The sequence below is a fragment of the Pseudophryne corroboree genome, chromosome 6, assembly GCF_028390025.1.
Source record: "Pseudophryne corroboree isolate aPseCor3 chromosome 6, aPseCor3.hap2, whole genome shotgun sequence".
Classification (NCBI taxonomy): domain Eukaryota; kingdom Metazoa; phylum Chordata; class Amphibia; order Anura; family Myobatrachidae; genus Pseudophryne; species Pseudophryne corroboree.
Window position 1 is genome coordinate 793,906,291 of NC_086449.1, and position 14,233 is coordinate 793,920,523.

A 14,233-nucleotide genomic window follows, 5' to 3' on the forward strand; every position below is an offset into this window, starting at 1 on the left:
TTCACGGCTGTGGCTACCTCTGTGTCGGCACTCGGCAGCCCGTCCATAATTGTATATACCACCTAACCGTGGTTTTTTTTTCTTTCTTTATACATACATACTAGTTACGAGTATACTGTCTCTTTATCAACCAGTCTATATATTAGCAGCAGACACAGTACAGTGCGGTAGTTCACGGCTGTGGCTACCTCTGTGTCGGCACTCGGCAGCCCGTCCATAATTGTATATACCACCTAACCGTGGTTTTTTTTCTTTCTTTATACATACATACTAGTTACGAGTATACTATCTCTTTATCAACCAGTCTATATATTAGCAGCAGACACAGTACAGTGCGGTAGTTCACGGCTGTGGCTACCTCTGTGTCGGCACTCGGCAGCCCGTCCATAATTGTATATACCACCAAACCGTGGTTTTTTTTTCTTTCTTTATACATACATACTAGTTACGAGTATACTATCTCTTTATCAACCAGTCTATATATTAGCAGCAGACACAGTACAGTGCGGTAGTTCACGGCTGTGGCTACCTCTGTGTCGGCACTCGGCAGCCCGTCCATAATTGTATATACCACCTAACCGTGGTTTTTTTTTCTTTCTTTATACATACATACTAGTTACGAGTATACTATCTCTTTATCAACCAGTCTATATATTAGCAGCAGACACAGTACAGTGCGGTAGTTCACGGCTGTGGCTACCTCTGTGTCGGCACTCGGCAGCCCGTCCATAATTGTATATACCACCTAACCGTGGTTTTTTTTCTTTCTTTATACATACATACTAGTTACGAGTATACTATCTCTTTATCAACCAGTCTATATATTAGCAGCAGACACAGTACAGTGCGGTAGTTCACGGCTGTGGCTACCTCTGTGTCGGCACTCGGCAGCCCGTCCATAATTGTATACTAGTATCCAATCCATCCATCTCCATTGTTTACCTGAGGTGCCTTTTAGTTGTGCCTATTAAAATATGGAGAACAAAAATGTTGAGGTTCCAAAATTAGGGAAAGATCAAGATCCACTTCCACCTCGTGCTGAAGCTGCTGCCACTAGTCATGGCCGAGACGATGAAATGCCAGCAACGTCGTCTGCCAAGGCCGATGCCCAATGTCATAGTACAGAGCATGTCAAATCCAAAACACCAAATATCAGTAAAAAAAGGACTCCAAAACCTAAAATAAAATTGTCGGAGGAGAAGCGTAAACTTGCCAATATGCCATTTACCACACGGAGTGGCAAGGAACGGCTGAGGCCCTGGCCTATGTTCATGGCTAGTGGTTCAGCTTCACATGAGGATGGAAGCACTCAGCCTCTCGCTAGAAAAATGAAAAGACTAAAGCTGGCAAAAGCAGTAGCACCGCAAAGAACTGTGCGTTCTTCGAAATCCCAAATCCACAAGGAGAGTCCGACTCCAATTGTGTCGGTTGCGATGCCTGACCTTCCCAACACTGGACGTGAAGAGCATGCGCCTTCCACCATTTGCACGCCCCCTGCAAGTGATGGAAGGAGCACCCGCAGTCCAGTTCCTGATAGTCAGATTGAAGATGTCAGTGTTGAAGTACACCAGGATGAGGAGGATATGGGTGTTGCTGGCGCTGGGGAGGAAATTGACCAGGAGGATTCTGATGGTGAGGTGGTTTGTTTAAGTCAGGCACCCGGGGAGACACCTGTTGTCCGTGGTAGGAATATGGCCGTTGACATGCCTGGTGAAAATACCAAAAAAATCAGCTCTTCGGTGTGGAAGTATTTCACCAGAAATGCGGACAACAGGTGTCAAGCCGTGTGTTCCCTTTGTCAAGCTGTAATAAGTAGGGGTAAGGACGTTAACCACCTCGGAACATCCTCCCTTATACGTCACCTGCAGCGCATTCATAATAAGTCAGTGACAAGTTCAAAAACTTTGGGTGACAGCGGAAGCAGTCCACTGACCAGTAAATCCCTTCCTCTTGTAACCAAGCTCACGCAAACCACCCCACCAACTCCCTCAGTGTCAATTTCCTCCTTCCCCAGGAATGCCAATAGTCCTGCAGGCAATGTCACTGGCAATTCTGACGAGTCCTCTCCTGCCTGGGATTCCTCCGATGCATCCTTGCGTGTAACGCCTACTGCTGCTGGCGCTGCTGTTGTTGCTGCTGGGAGTCGATGGTCATCCCAGAAGGGAAGTCGTAAGCACACTTTTACTACTTCCACCAAGCAATTGACTGTCCAACAGTCCTTTGCGAGGAAGATGAAATATCACAGCAGTCATCCTGTTGCAAAGCGGATAACTGAGGCCTTGACAACTATGTTGGTGTTAGACGTGCGTCCGGTATCCGCCGTTAGTTCACAGGGAACTAGACAATTTCTTGAGGTAGTGTGCCCCCGTTACCAAATACCATCTAGGTTCCACTTCTCTAGGCAGGCGATACCGAGAATGTACACGGACGTCAGAAAAAGACTCACCAGTGTCCTAAAAAATGCAGTTGTACCCAATGTCCACTTAACCACGGACATGTGGACAAGTGGAGCAGGGCAGGGTCAGGACTATATGACTGTGACAGCCCACTGGGTAGATGTATGGACTCCCGCCGCAAGAACAGCAGCGGCGGCACCAGTAGCAGCATCTCGCAAACGCCAACTCTTTCCTAGGCAGGCTACGCTTTGTATCACCGGTTTCCAGAATACGCACACAGCTGAAAACCTCTTACGGCAACTGAGGAAGATCATCGCGGAATGGCTTACCCCAATTGGACTCTCCTGTGGATTTGTGGCATCGGACAACGCCAGCAATATTGTGTGTGCATTAAATATGGGCAAATTCCAGCACGTCCCATGTTTTGCACATACCTTGAATTTGGTGGTGCAGAATTTTTTAAAAAACGACAGGGGCGTGCAAGAGATGCTGTCGGTGGCCAGAAGAATTGCGGGACACTTTCGGCGTACAGGCACCACGTACAGAAAACTGGAGCACCACCAAAAACTACTGAACCTGCCCTGCCATCATCTGAAGCAAGAAGTGGTAACGAGGTGGAATTCAACCCTGTATATGCTTCAGAGGTTGGAGGAGCAGCAAAAGGCCATTCAAGCCTATACAATTGAGCACGATATAGGAGGTGGGATGCACCTGTCTCAAGCGCAGTGGAGAATGATTTCAACGTTGTGCAAGGTTCTGATGCCCTTTGAACTTGCCACACGTGAAGTCAGTTCAGACACTGCCAGCCTGAGTCAGGTCATTCCCCTCATCAGGCTTTTGCAGAAGAAGCTGGAGACATTGAAGGAGGAGCTAACACGGAGCGATTCCGCTAGGCATGTGGGACTTGTGGATGGAGCCCTTAATTCGCTTAGCAAGGATTCACGGGTGGTCAATCTGTTGAAATCAGAGCACTACATTTTGGCCACCGTGCTCGATCCTAGATTTAAAGCCTACCTTGGATCTCTCTTTCCGGCAGACACAAGTCTGCTGGGGTTCAAAGTAAACACCTGCTGGTGAGTAAATTGTCAAGTCAAGCGGAACGCGACCTGTCAACAACATCTCCTCCTTCACATTCTCCCGCAACTGGGGGTGCGAGGAAAAGGCTCAGAATTCCGAGCCCACCCGCTGGCGGTGATGCAGGGCAGTCTGGAGCGACTGCTGATGCTGACATCTGGTCCGGACTGAAGGACCTGACAACGATTACGGACATGTCGTCTACTGTCACTGCATATGATTCTCTCCCCATTGAAAGAATGGTGGAGGATTATATGAGTGACCGCATCCAAGTAGGCACGTCACACAGTCCGTACTTATACTGGCAGGAAAAAGAGGCAATTTGGAGGCCCTTGCACAAACTGGCTTTATTCTACCTAAGTTGCCCTCCCACAAGTGTGTACTCCGAAAGAGTGTTTAGTGCCGCCGCTCACCTTGTCAGCAATCGGCGTACGAGGTTACATCCAGAAAATGTGGAGAAGATGATGTTCATTAAAATGAATTATAATCAATTCCTCCGTGGAGACATTGACCAGCAGCAATTGCCTCCACAAAGTACACAGGGAGCTGAGATGGTGGATTCCAGTGGGGACGAATTGATAATCTGTGAGGAGGGGGATGTACACGGTGATATATCGGAGGATGATGATGAGGTGGACATCTTGCCTCTGTAGAGCCAGTTTGTGCAAGGAGAGATTAATTGCTTCTTTTTTGGTGGGGGTCCAAACCAACCCGTCATATCAGTCACAGTCGTGTGGCAGACCCTGTCACTGAAATGATGGGTTGGTTAAAGTGTGCATGTCCTGTTTATACAACATAAGGGTGGGTGGGAGGGCCCAAGGACAATTCCATCTTGCACCTCTTTTTTCTTTTCTTTTTCTTTGCGTCATGTGCTGTTTGGGGAGGGTTTTTTGGAAGGGACATCCTGCGTGACACTGCAGTGCCACTCCTAGATGGGCCCGGTGTTTGTGTCGGCCACTAGGGTCGCTTATCTTACTCACACAGCTACCTCATTGCGCCTCTTTTTTTCTTTGCGTCATGTGCTGTTTGGGGAGGGTTTTTTGGAAGGGACATCCTGCGTGACACTGCAGTGACACTCCTAGATGGGCCCGGTGTTTGTGTCGGCCACTAGGGTCGCTTATCTTACTCACACAGCTACCTCATTGCGCCTCTTTTTTTCTTTGCGTCATGTGCTGTTTGGGGAGGGTTTTTTGGAAGGGACATCCTGCGTGACACTGCAGTGCCACTCCTAGATGGGCCCGGTGTTTGTGTCGGCCACTAGGGTCGCTAATCTTACTCACACAGCTACCTCATTGCGCCTCTTTTTTTCTTTGCGTCATGTGCTGTTTGGGGAGGGTTTTTTGGAAGGGCCATCCTGCGTGACACTGCAGTGCCACTCCTAGATGGGCCCGGTGTTTGTGTCGGCCACTAGGGTCGCTTATCTTACTCACACAGCGACCTCGGTGCAAATTTTAGGACTAAAAATAATATTGTGAGGTGTGAGGTATTCAGAATAGACTGAAAATGAGTGGAAATTATGGTTTTTGAGGTTAATAATACTTTGGGATCAAAATGACCGCCAAATTCTATGATTTAAGCTGTTTTTTAGGTTTTTTGGAAAAAAACACCCGAATCCAAAACACACCCGAATCCGACAAAAAAAATTCGGTGAGGTTTTGCCAAAACGCGGTCGAACCCAAAACACGGCCGCGGAACCGAACCCAAAACCAAAACACAAAACCCGAAAAATTTCCGGCGCTCATCTCTAGTGTTCTCTGTAAAGCTCAGCGTATTTTGTTACATTTTGAGGCATAACGTGTAATAGTAATTCCACATAGTAACATAGTATCTGAGGTTGAAAAAAGACAATTGTCCATCGAGTTCAACCTATTTGTGGTCTCCTATGCATGATGATTTGACTAAAATTTCTGACTGATGCTGCTGTCAGCCGTTATATTTTATCCCTATTTATAGTAACTATAATGCATGACTATGCACCATACCCCTGGATATCCTTATCCATTAGGAATTTATCTAACCCATTCTTAAAGGTGTTGACAGATTCCGCCATTACAACTCCCTCAGGCAGAGAATTCCAAACACGTATTGTCCTTACCGTGAAAAAGCCTTTACGCCGTATTGTGCGGAATCTCCTCTCCTCTAACCTGAGTGAGTGTCCACGAGTCCTCTGTGTTGATCATGCTTTACATCATGCTTTACATCATGGGTCTTCAACCTGCGGCCCTCCAGCTGCTGTGGAACTACACATCCCAGCATGCACTGCCATAGTTTTGCTATTAAGGCATGCCAAAACTCAGGCAGGGCATGCTGGGACCAGGGGCGTCTCTAGAGAGGAGGGGACCCGTGTGCAGACTCTGTGTGTGGGCCCCCTCCTATCACGTAGCCGTTGCGCCGCTGCTAGCGCACTGACCACTAGAGACTCTGGGACAGTGCCAGAGTCTACAGCTAATGCGCAGGACTTATAAAAATGGCCGCCACACCATTTTTTCGGAGTCCTGCGCATGCGCTGTAGACTCTGGCACTGTGCCAGAGTCTCTAGTGGTCAGTGCGCTAGCAGCGGCGGTGACGGCTACAGGAGAGGAGGGGGCCCGCACACGGTCAGCGGTGGACTCCAAAAAGGTAAGTATAAGAGAAATGGGTGCAGTGTGTGCGGTGTGTCCCCCCGGGACTCAGGGGCTTGTGTGCACCGCACACACTGCACCCATTATAGATACGGCACTGGCTGGGACGTGTAGTTCCACAGCAGCTGGAGGGACGCCATTGGAAGACCCATGCTTTACATGATCTATGTTGGCTTTCCACAACTATAGGACTGTTGCTTTAATGTATCTTTTTAACACCATGTAATTAAGTGTGTATATACTATATATCACAGTGACATATCCAAGGGAGGTGGGAGGGCCTCTCCTGTGTGGCAGAACATTGATTGGAGGATGGCACAGGTCATCCACCAATCAGAGTGCAGGAGGAGGACGGGGCTCTCTTAATATATAATATCTATTTGATTGTAATCAAAACTTGAATCTCTATTTCTTAGGCCTTCGGACAGTCCTTCACCGTTCACCGCAAGGTTGCAGAAGATGGTGAGACTCGGGAGGAGACCTTACTGCAGGAGTCAGCATCCAAGGAGGAGTATTACCTGGGGAGAATCCTGGAGATGCAGAACGACGTGAGGCAGAGCAGAGCCATCATCACCAATGTCCAAGGGGAAAATGAGCGTCTCACTGCCCTTGTCCAAGACTTAAAAGAGGTAACTTATATACTAATTCATTGCATTGGATGCATCAACATAGGACGAGTACAGGGCAAATAAACATAGCTACATCAGCAGATGACACTGAGATAAGTATCAGGTGGCAGAAGACTGCTGGATTTGGGAATTTGAGGATTATTAAATTAAGAAAAGGATAAACACATGAGGTAAGAGGGCCCTGCTCAGAGGTGAACTTTACACCACAATCATCCAGCATTACTTTCACAAAATCCTGACATCACTACTCTGTGCTGCTGGGAGGATCCTGCACCTTCCTCTATGTAATATTCATACTGTAGCTTTCTGCTGCCTCCATTCCCCGCCTCACTGCCCCCGTCACATGCAGCCCCGTCCTCACTAAACATTACTCATCTCCTGACATACTCTGTGCTGCTGTTGACCCTGCTCCTCCCACTATATAACTTTCAGTCTGTGGCTTCCTGCTACTTCCATTCTCCTCCTCATATCATGACATTTCTCTTGTCACATGCAGCCCTGTCCTCACAGACACATCACTCATCTACTGATACACTTGCGAGCAGGGTAGCGTCTAGTTTCCCTTCGTGGAGAGGACCTTTCCCATAAGCCCCTGGGTCCATGTCACAAACTATTTGGAATAGTGACCTGTGGTGAGCGAAGCGAGACACCGAGCCCGAAGCGTGGCGAGCTAAGCCAGCCCACGAGGGTCCAATGGTGCATAGAAAAAACAAAAAACCTCAAACAAACGGAGAAAACATTCAGGTGCTGTAAGGGCGGAAGTTCTCTCCTGCTCTCTCGTTATGTCACTTCCAGGTCCTGAGCACGAAGAGAGCAGGGAGCAGGGCCTTCCTACCTCTATGTCTGTCTGTTTTTACCCAGTTTTGTTCTATTGCTGTTGTTCTAATTGTAAAGCGCAACAGAATATGCTGCGCTATATAAGAAACTGCTAATAAATAAATGATAAATATACTCTGTGCTGCTGGGGGACCCTTCTCCTTCAATTATATAACTCAGTCAGCAGCTTCCTGCTGCCTCCATTCCCCTCCTCACATCATGTCACTGCCCCTGTCACATGCAGCCCTGTCCTCACTGACACATCTCTCATCTCCTGATATACTCTGTGCTGCTGCGGACCCTGCTCCTTCCACTATATAACTCTCAGTCTGTGGCTTCCTGCTGCCTCCATTCCCCTCTTCACATCATGTCACTGCCCCCGTCACATGCAGCCCTGTCCTCACTGACACATCTCTCATCTCCTGATATACTCTGTGCTGCTGCGGACCCTGCTCCTTCCACTATATAACTCTCAGTCTGTGGCTTCCTGCTGCCTCCATTCCCCTCCTCACATCATGTCACTGCCCCTGTCACATGCAGCCCTGTCCTCACTGACACATCCCTCATCTCCTGATATACTCTGTACTGCTGGGTAACCCTGCTCCTCCCACTATATAACTCTCAGTCTGTGGCTTCCTGCTGCCTCCATTCCCCTCCTCACATCATGTTACTGCCCCTGTCACATGCAGCCCTGTCCTCACTGACACATCACTCATCTCCTGATACACTCTGTGCTGCTTTGGGACCCTGCTCCTCCCACTATATAACGCTCAGTCTGTGGCTTCCTGCTGCCTCCATTCCCCTCCTCACATCATGTCACTGCCCCTGTCACATGCAGCCCTGTCCTCACTGACACATCACTCATCTCCTGATATACTCTGTGCTGCTGGGTAACCCTGCTCCTCCCACTATATAACTCTCAGTCTGTGGCTTCCTGCTGCCTCCATTCCCCTCCTCACATCATGTTACTGCCCCTGTCACATGCCACCCTGTCCTTTCTAACGTATTACTCATCTCCTGATATACTCTGTGCTGCTGGGGACACTGCTCCTCCCACTATATAACTCTCAGTCTGTGGCTTCCTGTTGCCTCCATTCCCCTCCTCACATCATGTCACTGCCCCTGTCACATGCAGCCCTGTCCTCACTGAGACATCCCCCATCTCCTGATATACTCTGTGCTGCTGGGGACACTGCTCCTCCCACTATATAACTCTCAGTCTGTGGCTTCCTGCTGCCTCCATTCCCCTCCTCACATCATGTCACTGCCCCTGTCACATGCAGCCCTGTCCTCACTGACACATCACTCATCTCCTGATATACTCTGTACTGCTGGGGTACCCTGCTCCTCCCACTATATAACTCTCAGTCTGCGGCTTCCTGCTGCCTCCATTCCCCTCCTTACATCATGTCACTGCCCCTGTCACATGCAGCCCTGTCCTCACTGACACATCACTCATCTCCTGATACACTCTGTGCTGCTTTGGGACCCTGCTCCTCCCACTATATAACGCTCAGTCTGTGGCTTCCTGCTGCCTCCATTCCCCTCCTCACATCATGTCACTGCCCCTGTCACATGCAGCCCTGTCCTCACTGACACATCACTCATCTCCTGATATACTCTGTACTGCTGGGGTACCCTGCTCCTCCCACTATATAACTCTCAGTCTGCGGCTTCCTGCTGCCTCCATACCCCTCCTCATATCATGTCACTGCCCCTGTCACATGCAGCCCTGTCCTCACTGACACATCACTCATCTCCTGATACACTCTGTGCTGCTTTGGGACCCTGCTCCTCCCACTATATAACGCTCAGTCTGTGGCTTCCTGCTGCCTCCATTCCCCTCCTCACATCATGTCACTGCCCCTGTCACATGCAGCCCTGTCCTCACTGAGACATCCCCCATCTCCTGATATACTCTGTGCTGCTGGGGACACTGCTCCTCCCACTATATAACTCTCAGTCTGTGGCTTCCTGCTGCCTCCATTCCCCTCCTCACATCATGTCACTGCCCCTGTCACATGCAGCCCTGTCCTCACTGACACATCACTCATCTCCTGATATACTCTGTACTGCTGGGGTACCCTGCTCCTCCCACTATATAACTCTCAGTCTGCGGCTTCCTGCTGCCTCCATTCCCCTCCTTACATCATGTCACTGCCCCTGTCACATGCAGCCCTGTCCTCACTGACACATCACTCATCTCCTGATACACTCTGTGCTGCTTTGGGACCCTGCTCCTCCCACTATATAACGCTCAGTCTGTGGCTTCCTGCTGCCTCCATTCCCCTCCTCACATCATGTCACTGCCCCTGTCACATGCAGCCCTGTCCTCACTGACACATCACTCATCTCCTGATACACTCTGTGCTGCTTTGGGACCCTGCTCCTCCCACTATATAACTCTCAGTCTGCGGCTTCCTGCTGCCTCCATTCCCCTCCTCACATCATGTCACTGCCCCTGTCACATGCAGCCCTGTCCTCACTGACACATCACTCATCTCCTGATACACTCTGTGCTGCTTTGGGACCCTGCTCCTCCCACTATATAACGCTCAGTCTGTGGCTTCCTGCTGCCTCCATTCCCCTCCTCACATCATGTCACTGCCCCTGTCACATGCAGCCCTGTCCTCACTGACACATCACTCATCTCCTGATATACTCTGTGCTGCTGGGTAACCCTGCTCCTCCCACTATATAACTCTCAGTCTGTGGCTTCCTGCTGCCTCCATTCCCCTCCTCACATCATGTTACTGCCCCTGTCACATGCCACCCTGTCCTTTCTAACGTATTACTCATCTCCTGATATACTCTGTGCTGCTGGGGACACTGCTCCTCCCACTATATAACTCTCAGTCTGTGGCTTCCTGTTGCCTCCATTCCCCTCCTCATATCATGTCACTGCCCCTGTCACATGCAGCCCTGTCCTCACTGACACATCACTCATCTGCTGATATACTCTGTACTGCTGGGGTCCCTGCTCCTCCCTCTATATAACTCTCAGTCTGCGGCTTCCTGCTGCCTCCATACCCCTCCTCATATCATGTCATTGCCCCTGTCACATGCAGCCCTGTCCTCACTGACACATCACTCATCTCCTGATATACTCTGTACTGCTGGGGTCCCTGCTCCTCCCTCTATATAACTCTCAGTCTGCGGCTTCCTGCTGCCTCCATTCCCCTCCTCATATCATGTCACTGCCCCCAGAAGATCAGTGCATTATCCACTAAAATACTCTGTACTGCTGTGACAATTCCGATTATCTGGCCGATTAAAAGTATTCTGTTTCTACCTTATTCAAAACTGAAGACATGTGGATGAGCATGAAATGAAGATTTATAACCATGTGCTGACCCTAGTCAGATGTACCTTAAAGGGGTCTACTACGTTATGCCGGCGCTTGGGATCCCGGCGCCCAGCATACTGGCTACGCGTGCTACGCTATTTATTCTCCCTCCAGGGGTATCGTGGACACCCAAAGAGGGAGAATAGTTGTCGGTATGCCGGCTGTCGGGATTCCGGCGACGGAATGGTGAGTGCCGGGATCTTGACAGCCAACATATCAAATGCCTCCCCCTTTAAAGCCACAGGCTGAGAGTCTTATGTGCTCACAAGTTTTTCTCTGCCAAGTTTTAGTGATTCTATAACTATATACAGTACCTAGGTCTCCTTATTGTCCACTGCAGCTTGCAATGAAGTTATGTCTGTGTAGTGTTGTGTATAACTTTGTTTGCGTAATATTGCGTAATATTGTGCAGAGTTGTATAGTTTGATGTGGGAGGAGGTATACTAGGGAGTGATACAGGCGTTGAGGGGATAATGGTGCTTTTTGCAGCCACCTTGTTTATACCCTCCAGCGACCATCTCTGATTTCTGCATTGCATATTGCCATTTACATATAGGAGCTCATTCATAAATATACGCAGATCGCATGTATACGCAGCCAGATCTGCGTCCATCTCCTCACATGCTGGGGGCCACCCAGCACAGGGCGAGGCTGCCCAGCATGTATAATGCCACCTACCAATGCGTCTGCAATTAGATTGCAGATGCATCGGAACTAAGGTTGACGTCAGGCGGTCGACCGCCATTTTTTTTAATCGGTGCAGCTGCGCGTGACGCCCTGAAAATGGTCGCCCCCCCCCTCCAATTCCACATTGCCACCCCACGTATGCTCACTGATGTCAATCACGGTGCAGTCGCATCAATGCGACTGCAATGTGTGTGCCCACACAACCTCCATTGGCAAACCGCGCTGCGGGGTTCTGTGACCCCCATGGTATGGCAATCCTATGTATGAGACATAAGTCTGCTGGAATTTTACTTGTCATAGCTCAAAATAAAATGCCAGCATGTCCAATGATCTACAGCCCCCTCTGATGTAGCAAATGTCTGCCATTATTAGGAAATCAGCGTCCCCATTACACACGTCTTAGCCCCATTCGCTGTCCTGATTACAGCGCAGGAGACTGCAGGAACGATCTTAGTGCTGGGAACTGATTTGCAAGTATCTACCATAATGTCAGGTAATGAGAGAACTGGCACAAAACCATGACCTGAGAGATGAAATGTCATTCTGTTCTGTCCTAATGCACTGAGAATCAATGCAAGCCGAAAGGTCCTAAGTGTCTGCGGCCACAACTGGCTTTAGGAACTACAGAAAACGTTTGTTAAGCAGAGTTGCCCGATCTGAATTCTATAATGAGCCCGGTTGGTTATATTAGCTGACATACACGTATAGATGTATTTGCACATTAAACAGAACGAGTCTCTGTGATCCTGGAACATAATTCCATTTGCCAAATGAAATCTGATGCAATACCGAGAAGCCTGTACATAGATGGAGAGACAGACTGATCAGACTAGCGCAACAGTCTTATTAAAGTCATATTCAAGTGAGAACTTCACACGATTCTTTTTTTTTTTTTACTTGGTAAATTAATATTCACTGTATTGGTCCCAGAGGATGTGCGAAAATATGCAAATGAAGCAGACCCTGGGATTTATTTTGAGACGCCCACTGGCAACTTTACCGAACAAAGCAACCGCGTACAAAGACGCAGGGGCTGTCGCAGATCCTTCGGTAATCGGCCTTCTGTGTTTCCTTCTAGCCGCGCAGAATGGCCGCCTGTACTGAAGCCATTTTTATTGCGTACGGGATCACAGATGCAGGCTGTGATACGCAGGGCCGTAGAGGACCATGCCGGGCCTCGGTAAAGGGGTGTGGCTTAAAAAAGGGGGAGTGATGATGCCTTTTACTAGTAAAATATTTTAATAATAATATAATTGCGGGGCCGCCTCCGCACTCCACAGGGTGGCGCAATTTTCACACATGGGTTGCATGGGCTTCCTACCTTACTTTATCAGGAAGCGGGTCCCTCCTCTCCAGCCAGCGCCATCTTCCCAGTGATATTTAAGAAGGTGACGCTGACCACTAGAGAGCAAAGAGCCAGAGTCTTTGCTTTCTATGTGCAGCACCGTCTTCCAAAAGAGATCACCAGCAAGATGGTGCTGCTGATGCCCACAACAGCACAGGTATAGGAGGGGGCCGGGTATCGGGCCCGGGCCTCTCCAGCAGCTCGGGCCTGGGTCATTTGTACCCACTCCCCCCCTCTCGACGCCACTGATCACACGTCCTGAAAATGCGTTTTTTTCTGCCAATCACCGTTAGCGCCCACAAAAGGTCCCTGTCTGTCAATCACACTGCGAATAAAGGGTCACAGGGTACGACTATAGTAATGTACCTTAATGCATGCACAGCACAACTTAGACACGTGCAGATTACCGGTAATCACTCAACTGCAAAAACATCGGCACAGCTTACAACTCAGGCCCATTGTTTCTGCTGCATTCGAGTGGAAAAATAATCATAAAGAAATGTATTCTAAGGTGGAGCATGGGGGCTGCTTTCTGGCTCCTCCGATTCCTTGACACCTCCAGCTAAAAACAGGTTTAATTGGTTGTCTGGGGCGAGATTTGGAAGCGGGAAGCCCATCACAAGTGTCGTTGTTTTGAAGCCAGTTGAAGGTTTTTCCATGGAAGGGGAAGGACCTTTGTGTTACATCACCGCTGGAGGTTTGATGGCGAAAGTAAATGTATTTGCGGCAGTGTTGTGGCAACCAACCATGGATGGAATTCTTCCGATGGTTAAAAACCATCGCCCATCGATGGTGTGTGCCTGATGAGTCACCCTAATCACAGGCCAATCAAGAGACACCGGCTCTCAATTATTCCTCCCGCTCATACACTCACCACCGCATCTTTATATTGAATAGCAAAATTAATTTGCCCGTCTTGTATTATAGAAGCAGCAGAGACCTAGGGAAGGCAGCTTGCTTGTAATGATTAGGTAGAGGGGGCAACGTATTTTAGGGGTAAATTTTACTAAAGCTTCTAAAACAGAGAATTGGTGATGTTGCCCAATCAGATCCTGTCTATCATTTTCTAGAAGGCAATAGAGAAATGATAGACAGCGTCTGATTAATTGCTAAGGGTAACATCACCAATTCTCTGTTTTAGAAGCTTTAGTAAATGTACCCCATAGTTGTAACTGCGGCGTGTTGATTTGAAGTTAGATGGAGATTTGAGCCGGCAATTGGGTGCATTTGAAAATATTAATATACTGGGCTCTCAGTGTTGGAGGTAGACCTCCTTTAGCCTCAGCCTTCTCTGAGAGGACTCCAACAACAGCGTGTCT

The 14,233-nt window shown here is 48.9% G+C and overlaps 1 protein-coding gene and 1 long non-coding RNA gene across 8 annotated transcripts in view; one reads left to right on the top strand and one right to left on the bottom strand.

The window, feature by feature from the left end:
* BICD1 (BICD cargo adaptor 1) overlaps positions 1-14,233 on the top strand; it is a 529,680-nt gene that overhangs the window by 235,981 nt on the left and 279,466 nt on the right. For all 7 annotated transcript variants that reach the window (XR_010179730.1, XR_010179729.1, XM_063928866.1 and 4 more), the window contains exon 2: positions 6,508-6,720. Coding sequence is in view for 5 of the 7 variants with exons in the window: in XM_063928866.1 (XP_063784936.1) it covers positions 6,508-6,720 (213 nt within the window). In the remaining 2 variants the exon portion in view is untranslated. The remainder of the gene's footprint in view (positions 1-6,507; positions 6,721-14,233) is intronic.
* LOC134933561 (uncharacterized) overlaps positions 1-14,233 on the bottom strand; it is a 121,672-nt gene that overhangs the window by 9,684 nt on the left and 97,755 nt on the right. The window lies entirely within an intron of this gene.